The sequence below is a fragment of the Salvelinus namaycush genome, chromosome 1, assembly GCF_016432855.1.
Source record: "Salvelinus namaycush isolate Seneca chromosome 1, SaNama_1.0, whole genome shotgun sequence".
Lineage (NCBI taxonomy): Eukaryota > Metazoa > Chordata > Actinopteri > Salmoniformes > Salmonidae > Salvelinus > Salvelinus namaycush.
This window is the reverse complement of record NC_052307.1, coordinates 14,948,433-14,960,947: the sequence shown is the minus strand read 5'-3', so window position 1 is coordinate 14,960,947 and position 12,515 is coordinate 14,948,433. Positions and strand designations below refer to the sequence as shown.

Here is a 12,515-nt window from a genome sequence, read left to right as displayed (position 1 = left end):
TGGCCGGATGGGGGTTTGATCCTGGCCCAATAGCAGGGCCTGGCTGGCTCTGGCCCTTAACATGAGCTCATGAGCCCAGGCAGCGGGGGTGTTGCCCTGCAGCAGCCGGATATAGCTGCCCTGGTTCTGGGAAGGAAGGAGAGCATTTTCCTCCGAGAGTACAGGAGTGAGGCTCCATCCACAATCATAACGGGGGGTTTCTGAAGGCACTTTGAAAATCCTACGCACACATCCTCACACCTTGACAAAAGCACTATTTCCGCACACTGTTTTTGCGCTTGAAAATCTAACATGGTCTCAGTAATGAATGACTGTGTGTGTGTGTGTGTGTGCGCTTGTGTGTGTACTTGTGTGACTGTGTACGTGTGTGTGACAGCCACTGCGTGAAGGCAGGATACTTCCTGAATGTAGAGCGTAGTGTGAGCAGAGCCATTAATATATAGTATACGGCTTGGTGTGAGGGTCTGTTCTCTATTCCGCAGCCACCCCCATGCTTCAGTGACTTCTCAAAGGAGAAGGGAAAACAATATGTTTTTGTCAAAGACAGAGCGACCTTGTCCATATTGTCCTTTACAGTGTAGCAAATGATTCATCCTGTCCTTGGCTCACTCTCCATGTTTAATCATGGGGCTTTACTGTCCACTTTGCACTTTCGTGAGGTGTCAATAATTTGTAATATTCATGTTGATGGTGATGCATACCAGTCTGCCTACTAGTGTGTGCACATTGCATAGTGTTTCACAGTCCATAACTAAGCACATTTAGAATATGCCAGCAGGCATTTATTCTGCCATCAGACAAGACAGATCTATTTTGCATCAGATGTTTTTTAGAGCTTGCACTTTCTCCTGGAAGCATTACAGTCAGGGATAGGGCTTGGGTAGGGTCTCTGTCATTAAATAAGGCACAGTTGCTTTGTTACAGTAATAAGGGACCATCCAGTGGATGCAAATGTTCATGCAGTATTTGTAAGCATAAATGGTGGAGGAGGATGTAAAATGTTCCTATGAAAGCCAGAAATGGTTTGGGAAAGACTATATTTATCCAATGTTTAGAGCTTTCTTGCAAAATAGTTGATGAGCAAGTTCCATGGGCATGTTAAGGAGTGAATAAGATTATCTTTGTTCATAAATGTTTGGTGGGAGATCGCTAACTGCCGAAAGAGTTCTGTAATTGATTAATAGTGTAGCTAAAGTGGAGGACCTAGTGATAAGCTAGAGCGCCAGGGGTTTTCACAGAGGGCACTGAGACGAAGTGGGCTGCTGATTTATTTGTAATGAAGAGGCACTTGATGGGAGTTCTGTTTCCAGGAGCCCTGGGATAAAAAAGCCCTGTGATTGTCACCAATTTTTTAATTATGGCTTAAAGGTCTCAAGAGGGTGGGAGAAACTCCAACAGTTTCCAGAGGGGGTTTTGAAAACAGACTTAATTGAAGTCAATCGGTTTGGAATGAAACCAGGCTCTGTCTGTCAATTATCCTCCTCATTGTGTTCAGTTTGAAATGAGAAAGAGCCACATCTTCATATAATCCATCCTTGTATCTATCTTTACCAGGAGGAACCTCTACGGGATCGGTGTCCCTATACCGGGACGGTCGATGCTAACGTGCGCTAATGTGACTAATTTGTTATTTTTATTAGGATCTACATTAGCTAACACCGTAACGCTAGCTAATCTTCCTGGGGTCCAACACCAATTAACAAGACATTACAAACAACCACAAATCAAGACTTCACAAACATTCAACAAGTAGACAATACAGACAATTAAAATACCTGACAGGAAACACATTTAACATTCAGTTGATGCTTTCTATTTCCTCTCCAGTGATATGGTCTATAGCGTTAGATGTTATTTAAATTTTTTCTTGAAGGTGGATTTACTCTTTACCTCAGAAATATGGATTGGTAAAGAGTTCCATTCAGCTATGGCTCTATATAAAACTGTAGATTTATGGTGATTTGTCCTTGCCTGTCTGGTTTGGTGGTTATCGTGTTGCTAGGATGTACTAACTGGCCAGAAAAATACTGTGGTTTTTAAAAATATATAACATTCCTAAAAAAAATCAGAAGACTGGATAGTAATTTGTTTTCAATGTGAAGCCATGAGAGATTCTGATGCATTTGGATAATATTCATACAGATAGAGCAATGAAGCGCTAATCTGGCAGCCCTGTTTTGAGCGATTTGGAGCTTTTTTATATCTTTCTTTGCTGCAGATGACCATATAACTGGACAGTACTCTAAGTGTGATAGGACAAGGGATTTAATCACCTGATTCAGAGTGCTAGATGTTACATACTCTGAACATTTTCTTGTAACAGCAATTCCCTTACCCATCTTAATAATAATAGTGTCTATGTGTTCTGACCATGATTAAGCTGCGTCGAACATGACGCCTAGTAGTTTAGTTTTTTCACTTGTTCTACATGTGTTCTATTCAACGACAAATTCAATTGGGGATCATCAGCACGCATATATCTTGAACCAAATACAATACATTTAGTTTTAGAAATGTTCAACACCAATTTGTTCATATCAACCCACTCAGACACCATTCTTAGTTCACTGCTCAGTACATATGTTAGCTCATTGCATTCTGATGCTAGAGTCATCAGCATACATGACCACTCTTGCTTTATTCATTACTGAAGGTAAATCATTAGTAAAGATAGAGTAGAGAAGTGGGCCTAGGCAACTTCCTTGAGGAACACCACAGTGTATATCTTTACTGTTTGAAAAGCTACCATTAAAGAACACTTTTTGCCATCTCCAGGATAGATAGCTTTCCATCCAGGAGAGAGCTGCAGACTTAAAACCATAACATTTGAGTTTACCTAGTAACAGTTCATGATCAATTACATCAAAAGCAGCACTGAAATCTAGCAACAGTACACCAACTAACTTCCTGTCATCCATACTCTTTAACCAATCATCTGTCGTTTGTGCTAAGACCGTACTCGTAGAATGCCCTTCTTTGTATGCATGCTGGAAACCCGTTATCAGAATGACATTGTAAGTAACAGCAAACTTTCCAGGACATAGACATGTCTTAAATGGGCAGAAAGCTTAAATTCTTGTTAATCTAACTACGGTGTCCAATTTACAGTAGCTATTACAGTGAACAAAATACCATGCTATTGTTTGAGGAGAGTGCACAACAACAAAAAACGTATCACAGCAACTGGTTTGTTACATTCACCTCTGAAGGTAAATAATGTACTTACATTCAGTAATCTTGCTCTGATTTGTCATCCTGAGAGTCCCAGAGATAAAATGTGGCATAGTTATGTTTGATAAAATTAATTTCATATTCAAATGTAGGAACTAGGTTCAACAGTTTGAACCCCTGCTGTCTCTGGCTCCATACCTACCCCGCCCGGCCATCTAGATGTGTGAAAATTTGTGTATAAGCTAATGATCCATCATGTATGACATTCCTGGGAGTGTGTAAACTTATATTTTGTATTAGCATATCATTTTTGTATCTTCTCTATAGTTATGTACTTGAAAATGTATCAATTGACCAATTCGGCACTTTTGTGCAGACTTGATACAAAATACTGTACAGTATTGCAACTCTTCACTGGATCAATCTGAAACTTTGCACACACACTGCTGCCATCTAGTGTCCAAAATCTAAATTGCGCCTAAACTGAAACATTATATTATGGTCTTTCTCTTGCATTTCAAAGATGATGGAACAGAAAAAAATAAGAAATCAAATGTTTTTTTGTTTGTATTATCTTTTACCAGATCAAATGTGTTATTCTCCTTCATTCATTTCTAATTTCCACAAACTTCAAAGTGTTTCCTTTCAAATGGTATCAATAATATGCATATCCTTGCTTCAGGTCCTGAGCTACAGGCAGTTACATTTGGGTATGTCATTTTATGCGAATGTTGAAGACCGTGTGATGACATATTCACTGAATAAAACACACCCGAAAAGGTGATAGCCTACAGTACAGTCGTGGCCAAAAGTTTTGAGAATGACACAAATATTAATTTCCACAAAGTTTGCTGCTTCAGTGTCTTTAGATATTTTTGTCAGATGTTACTATGGAATACTGAAGTATAATTACAAGCATTTCATAAGTGTCAAAGGCTTTTATTGACAATTACATGAAGTTGATGCAAACAGTCAATATTTGCAGTGTTGACCCTTCTTTTTCAAGACCTCTGCAATCTGCCTTGGCATGCTGTCAATTAACTTCTGGGCCACATCCTGACTGATGGCAGCCCATTCTTGCATAATCAATGCTTGGAGTTTGTCAGAATTTGTGGGTTTTTGTTTGTCCACCCGCCTCTTGAGGATTGACCACACGTTCTCAATGGGATTAAGGTCTGGGGAGTTTCCTGGCCATGGACCCAAAATATAGATGTTTTGCTCCCTGGGCCACTTAGTTATCACTTTTGCCTTATGGCAAGGTGCTCCATCATGCTGGAAAAGGCATTGTTCCTCACCAAACTGTTCCTGGATGGTTGGGAGAAGTTGCTCTCGGAGGATGTGTTGGTACCATTCTTTATTCATGGCTGTGTTCTTAGGCAAAATTGTGAGTGAGCCCACTCCCTTGGCTGAGAAGCAACCCCACACATGAATGGTCTCAGGATGCTTTACTGTTGGCATGACGCAGGACTGATTGTAGCGCTCACCTTGTCTTCTCCGGACAAGCTTTTTTCTGGATGCCCCAAACAATCGGAAAGGAGATTCATCAGAGACAATGACTTTACCTCAGTCCTCAGCAGTCCAATCCCTGTACCTTTTGCAGAATATCAGTCTGTCCCTGATGTTTTTCCTGGAGAGAAGTGGCTTCTTTGCTGCCCTTCTTGACACCAGGCCATCCTCCAAAAGTCTTTGCCTCACTGTGCATGCAGATGCACTCACACCTACCTGCTGCCATTCCTGAGCAAGCTCTGTACTGGTGGTGCCCCGATCCCACAGCTGAATCAACTTTAGATGACGGTCCTGGCGCTTGCTGGACTTTCTTGGGTGCCCTGAAGCCTTCTTCACAACAATTGAACTGCTCCCCTTGAAGTTCTTGATGATCCGATAAATGGTTGATTTAGGTGCAATCTTACTGGCAGCAATATCCTTGCCTATGAAACCTTTTTTGTGCAAAGCAATGATGACGGCATGTGTTTCCTTGCACGTAACCATGGTTGACAGAGGAAGAACAATGATTACAAGCACCACCCTCCTTTTGAAGCTTCCAGTCTGTCAGCCTTGTCTCCAGCCTTGTCCTCATCAACACTCACACCTGTGTTAACGAGAGAATCACTGACACAATGTCTGCTAGTCCTTTTGTGGCAGGGCTGAAATGCAATGGAAATGTTTTTTGGGGATTCAGTTCATTTGCATGGCAAAGAGGGACTTTGCAATGAATTGCAATTCATCTGACCACTCTTCATAACATTCTGGAGTATATACAAATTGCCATCATACAAACTGAGGCAGCAGACTTTGTGAAAATTAATATTTGTTTCATTCTCAAAACGTTTGGCCACGACTGTACGTCTTCATGGTATCAAAGTGTCAGTATTTGGATATGCTAAGTACCAAATTCCAAATTCTGATTCTATTGTATTTTCACTCAGAATTGATTGATAAGATTCAGATTTTTTTTTTTATATGCCTCTAACAGTATGATTTGTTGTTGGACAATGTTGGCACAATGTCGTTGTGTTTGCTGGACATCTACAGACAAAGAGCATTCCTTTGGAGAGTTCAGGAAGTTCACTGTAATCTCAATCAGGTTTTTCAATGGAATTCTAGCTAGCTATAGGGCACAGTAAGTGTAGATCAGAGGAGATGAGTAGGCAAAGAGGGGCGAGGAGACGAGATATCTGCGACCCAAGAATAGTAAAGCACCCTTTCCTGGCTCAAACTGCCAACCAATCAGCCTGTTACCAACCCTTGGTACATTTTTAAAAAAAAAAGGTGTTTGACGAGGTACAAAAAAAAACTGACATTCAGCACGCTTATAAGGAAGGGCACTCAACATGTACGGCACTTATACAAATGACTGATCATTGGCTGAAAGAAATTGATAATAAGAAGATTGTGGGAGCTGTCTTGTTAGCTTTTGACATTATCAATCATCATCTGATACTGGAAACATGTATGTTATGGCTTTCCATCTCCTGCTATATCGTGGATAGAGAGTTACCTGTCTAGCAGAACAAAGAGGGTGTTCTTTAATGGAAGCCTCTCCAACATAATCCAGGTAGAGTCAGGCATTCCCCAGGGCAGCTGTCTAGGCCCCTTTACTTTTTTCAATCTACACTAATGACCTGCCACTGGCACGAGTAAGGCCTGTGTGTCTATGTATGCTGTCAGCTACCACAGCAAGTAAAATCTCTGCAACACTTAACAAAGAGCTGCAGTCAGTTTTAGAATGGGTGGCAAGAAATAAGCTACACTCTTAGAAAAAAAGGTGCTATCTAGAACCTAAATGGGTTCTTTGGCTGTCCCCATAAGATAACCCTTTGAAGAACCATTTTTGGTTCCAGGTAAAACCCGTTTGGATTCCGTGTAGAATCCGTTCCACATAGGGTTCTACCTGGAACCAAAAAAGGGTTCTACCTGGAACCAAAAAAGCATTCTACCTGGAACCAAAAAGGGTTATCTTATGGGGACAGCCGAATAACCCTTCTGGAACCCTTTTTTCTAAGAGTGTAGTCCTACATATTTTAAAACCTAAAAGCATTGCATTTGGGACAAATCATTCACTAAACCCTAAACCTCTGCTAAATCTTGTAATGAATAATGTGGAAATGGGGCAAGTTGAGGAGACTAAACTGCTTGGCTCAGCCCTGCATTATAAACTATCATGGTCAAATGTATTGATGCAACGGTAGCTAAGATTGGGAGAGGTCTGTTCATAATAAAGTGCTGCTCTGCTTTCTTGACATCGCTATCAACAAAAAGTCCAACAGTCCCTAGTTTTGTCACACCTGGATTACTGTCCAGTCATATGGTCAAGTGCCACAAAGAGGGACAAAAGCAGCACGGCTGGCCCTTAAATGTTCACAGAGACCTAACATCATTAATAACATGCATGTCAATCTCCCCTGCATCACTACTTGTCTTGCGGTTTAAATTACTAGCACACTGCTCAGACACCCATGCATAACCCACAAGACATGCCACCAGAGGTCTCTACACAGTCCCAAAGTCCAGAACAGACCATGGGAAACGCACAGTACTTACACAGAGCCATGGCTATATGGAACTCTATTCCACATCAAGTAACTCATGGAAGCAGTAAAATCAGAGACAAAAAAAAAACAGATAAAAATACACCTTATGGAACAGTGCATCCTGTGAAGAGGTACACACACAGTCAGACACATGCACTCTACACACACCTACATTGCAATATTGTTATATTGCTGTATTATGGATGTTGTATTGTAGATATGTTGTTGTAGAGTAGTGTGTAATAATGTGTTGTATTGTAGAGATGCTGTGGTAGAGTAGTGTGTAATCATGTGTTGTATTGTAGAGATTTGGTAGATTAGTATGTTATAATGTGTTGTATTGTAGATATGTTGTGGTAGAGTAGTGTGTAATAATGTGTTGTAGTGTGTAATAATGTGTTGTGTGATGTACTGTTTTATTTTGTATGTAATTGCCTTAATCTTGTTTGGAACACAGGAAGAGTCGCTGCTGCAGGGCAGCAGCTAATGGTGAACCGTAATAAAATACAAAAATACAAATCCTTGTGGAGGTGTGGAGGTCCGTCCTATGAATATTTCATGCAAATGAAGGGTGGTCGGCTCACCAGAGTGGAACACTTTATATTGGAAGTGACTCCCTCATCTGATTATGATTGTTATTCAAATGTCACCATTACCATGCTATCCTGCTTGCCACCTCTCTCGCCATCTCAATCTTAGCCCTTCAAAAAATGATATGGATGTAAATGGCCTGGTAATTTCTCGAGATCAGAAAATGTTGTTTGACCTGGTATTTTTTTATTTTCTTATCTATTTATTTTATTCTGTTTCCCTGAAAGATTTAGCTCTTGCCACTTATAAAACATGCAAATGCATACTGCTGATTGTCAATCACGATCTTCAAGAACGTTTTATCTCTTGTGCTCCCTCTCTCTCTCTCTCTTTCTCGTCATACTCTTCTTTGAGCTCACAATAAATTAACAATGTGCTATAAATCGTACTCTTTAGGCTTACTCTTTAACACCGCAATTTATCCAGGAAGGCAATTTATAAAAAATAATATTGATCAAAAACAATGTCAATAACCGCAAGGTGTACTTGATCATGCATGATTAGCACAGGAGTTGTTCAAGTGAGGCCATAACAGTGTTGTGGATTGACGTTGCTTCTACCCCCCCCCCCCCCCCCCATCTTGCCATAGGTGTAAGTGTAACCTCCATGCTGGCCAGTGCACCTTTCGGGAGGGCAGCCTGCAGTGTGACTGTGAGCACAATACGACAGGCCAGGACTGCACTCGCTGTGAGAGGGGCTTCAAAGCCAAGTCATGGAAACCTGGATCCTACCTACCCACCCCCAACGGATCCCCCAATACCTGTACGTAGCTGACAGCTATACACTTCAAACATCATATTATACCAAAAATACTGTATCAGGCACATTACTTGATGGATGAAGTAATGGCTGAAAAATAATTTGGGCCATCTGCTCTATACAGCCACAGAGTGGTGCAGCCGAAGCTGTCACATTTCACAGGAGAGAAGTCCGTTTTCTTGAGGAATTCTACAGATGTACACTGACACTGTATGCAGAAGCACCCTATTCTAAACTCACAAACTACAGCGGGAATGGGGGCTTGCCGCTTCCAATGACAGATTTGGTGCCTGATGTTCTGTACATTAAGCACTGAAAGCTGAAAAGCCTTCATCTATAAAAAAAAATATATACAGTATATATAAATAAAGTCACTGATTCTCAAAAATAAATGAGTAAATCTCCATTTGTTTCTCTCACTCTCTCTCTTTCTCTGTCTGTCTGTCTGTCAGGTGAGGCTGCTGGGACTCTTGGCAGTAAGTAACAATCCTAATCAAACGGGATAGAGCTTGTTATCATTTCTTTTTCATTCTCTGTTCGTATGCCATAAAAATTATTGTCTATCATATTATATAATTTATGTCCCTCCCCTCTGGTGTTGTGGTGGGTCCCTTCATGGTAATCACAATGATCACACTCACAACACATTTTTCCACAGTTTTATATCCCTCAGTGCTGGTCTATAATTCAAATGGGGGAAGGGGATTCAAAGTGTTTCAGTGTAACAGGTTTTGTAGATGAGGGCTAGCCCAAGGACATGGTGTGAGAGGGACTGTGAGTGTATGGGGGTTCTGTGCAGACCTAAAGATGTAAGATCTTAATTTAAGCCAGTTTTCTACAGCAGGACAATAATGCTGCAGCAACAGGAAATGTAAACTATTATATGGATCATAATTAATGGACATTTTTGTAGGGGTTGATACATTTTTTGTAAGGGAAAATCAAGTCTGAAATTTCAAAGTGGAAATTTAACTTCAGAAGCCTTTTTAAACCTCAAATGCACTATAAGTTTTACATTTCCTGTGTTGCAGAAAAGTTTTTCCAAATTAAGATCGTACATCTGTATAAGAGATGCTGTACAGCCACAGCGGTGGTGGAGTAACCATATTGTTGAAAGCAAGGTGTTCTCCACAACGGCCAAACAAGTGATGGCTCTGTACATGTCTGTGGCAAGCGAAATCACATAATGGGTTAATTTGATGGTATATCCATGATCTGGATATTCCCATGTTAGTGCATCTGTTGATATAATTTGACTGTTTCTCTCTACCTTCTTGGTGTTGTGCCCTCTCAGCCCCCACAACAGTCCAGCCCCTGCCAACAACCACACCTGCGTTGGCAACTACAGCCAATCCACCCACAGACCAACTGCCCACAGTTGCCACTAGTATAGAAGGTGGGAGAGCAACTATGGTTGGAGTGTCTGACAGCCAGGCAGAGTGCCTGTCTAAAAGGAACATAGGCTGCATCCGAAATGACACCCTATTCCCTACATTGCCTATATAGTGCACTACTACTACAGAACCCTATGGGCCCTGGTAAAAAGTAGTGCACTATGGGCCCGATTCAGACTTAGGAAATGTACACCTTTCCTACGCACTTCTCAGAAGTTGGTATGCAGACGTACATTTTTTAGCTGCGTAACAGGCTTTGCAGGCGTGGTTCCCTTGCGTGCTCTGAATGAATTGAACTGCTGAAAACCTCCCACTTGCTGGCCAATATAATTTCTAGTGGAGTTTTCATTCAATAAGGTTTTCAGTACATTTATCTAAATCCATCCATTTAATATGGGGTAGCCTACCTTAGTTAGAAAATATACAGGAAAACATTTCAGAATATTACGGATCAATAAAAGGAAACCATGTAGGCCTAAATGCATATTCCTCTCCTTTCAGCACCAATTGGTAGATTTCAAAATATTATTATTATTATTTATAAAATAATATTTATATTATTTAGGGTTAGCAAAGTATTTATGAATTAAAAAAAACTTTATGCACTAAATATATTGGTAAATCAAAAATACAGTGGTTTGATTCATCCTGAAAGTTGCCATATTCAATTACTCCGTCCATGAATTATTGGACGGTGAGAAAGTGTACAATAGGGGTTGAACGGTAGTCCTATAAATCTACCCTAATAATCCTCACTAATCATGGAACTGTGATGACAGCGTTCCAGTTGTTGTGAACCATGCACCAGGATCCATGTCTGCTATGTATGGTCTGCGTTCCATAATGATTCAAATAGGTTATATTGTTCCATATTATTGCACAACTTGTAATACGTTAGCCACTATTGCTAGCGATCCTCAGGAACAACCACACAAACGTGACAGAGGAAAGAAAGGTAAACTAACCATGTAATAGAATGATGCAAAATGTAAGGAAACTAACACTAAAGACAGTGACAGTTATAAATGTATGTTGGTATAACTGACGGTGGCTACCGATAATGGCTAGTATTTTTTTTTAAATACAGAGAATAGTCTGCCGATTTATAAAAATTCATGAATCAACTTGGTAGGTTTGGCACTACACTGTCATTTGCGATAGGCTACAAAAGCCTATTGCTTGGGTCTCCACATTTCATATAAGTTATAAGGCCAGCATTTTATAAATGTCACTGTGGAAAAGGTGATATGTTGATATTCTTCAGTTTGCCACCATGTGACTGGTTTCACATTTGTCACCAGCGATCATATGGTCAAATAGATCTAAAACAACTGTCATTAATATTTTCAATCCCCTTACCTGAACAGATTACTCATGTACCTAGCTCTTATTTATAGCTCTTATCAATTTGTAAATTACAGTGCATGGAGAATGGTGTTTTTTCTATCTGAAAAAATGATGTAGATGATGTTCCACTTGGAACCAACAGGTTGCTCGACCTTATTCATAATTTCATCGTGCGTAAAGGTGGTGGAGTTATGAGGGAATTTAAGTCGAGGTCAGAATACGTTGTATCTGAAGACACACTTTCATTTCTTTGATCTCCTCCCCCAACGAATAGTGAGGTGAATAGCATGCTATTCTCATGCCTGTTCAAGATCAGACTACGCGTTGAGAGAAAATCGCATTAAAAAAGCAATTACGTTCCATTTAAGTGCACTTACTATAACTCGGGTATATGACAGACACAAGGTGCCATTTCAGACGCAGACAGCCTGAGAGCTCATCAACCTCCTGCCTCCTATTGACTTTTAAACCAGAGTACATTTACTAAAGCAGCACATACAGTAGAATGCGTCCCCGGTACATTCCTGATGACCAGGAAATGTGTAGTACTGCAAAGCTGAAAGGGAAGTATACTATAGTGTTGACGTAGCACAAAGGCAAAGGAGAAGAGAGGAGTTGATGAATCTTGGTCATTTAGTTTGTAGTAGTAAAGTGGTTGGTTGAGTATGAGTGTTGTATATCTCACCCATAGTTTTTATCAGCCCCACTACAGTAGTTTATGATGCATAGCATACTGGAAAGAATAGAACATATTCATATCTGCATGTGTGTTGTGTTATCAGAGGAGTAAAGATGGCGTTATTTATAGTAAACATTTTCTGTGCGTGTCTGTCTCTGTGTGTTTGTGTGTGATGGTTTGCATTCATGCACATTTCTGTTTGTATTTGTATGCATTAATTTCTGTATGTGCGTGTGAGAGAGAGAATTTGTGCTGAATTATACTTCCATAGAACTGGATCTCCCAGAATGTCAGGCTGGACACAGGCCTAGTGATTTCTGATGTGTGTGTGTGCGTGTGCGTGCGCGTGTGCGTGCGGCTCAGTAGATTGGAACCACCTCATGGCTCTGTCTACTGCCGTGAAGTGACAAACTCTCACAGGCGCTGAGTGTGAGAGTTTTTACAGCTTGTGTTCCCTGTCAGTAGTGACTTCAAAACCTCACAAGTGAAAATGTCAAATTCCACAATACACTTGCACAGAAGAAATCTTTTAGTTTAGCTGTC

At 40.5% G+C, this 12,515-nt stretch overlaps 1 protein-coding gene across 1 annotated transcript in view; it reads left to right on the top strand.

Moving 5' to 3' along the window:
* The window catches only part of LOC120050492 (netrin-G2-like), a 69,273-nt gene that overhangs the window by 38,174 nt on the left and 18,584 nt on the right, over positions 1-12,515 (top strand). The window contains exons 3-4 of the mRNA XM_038997085.1: positions 8,383-8,555; positions 9,005-9,028. Coding sequence (XP_038853013.1) covers positions 8,383-8,555; positions 9,005-9,028 — 197 coding nt within the window. The remainder of the gene's footprint in view (positions 1-8,382; positions 8,556-9,004; positions 9,029-12,515) is intronic.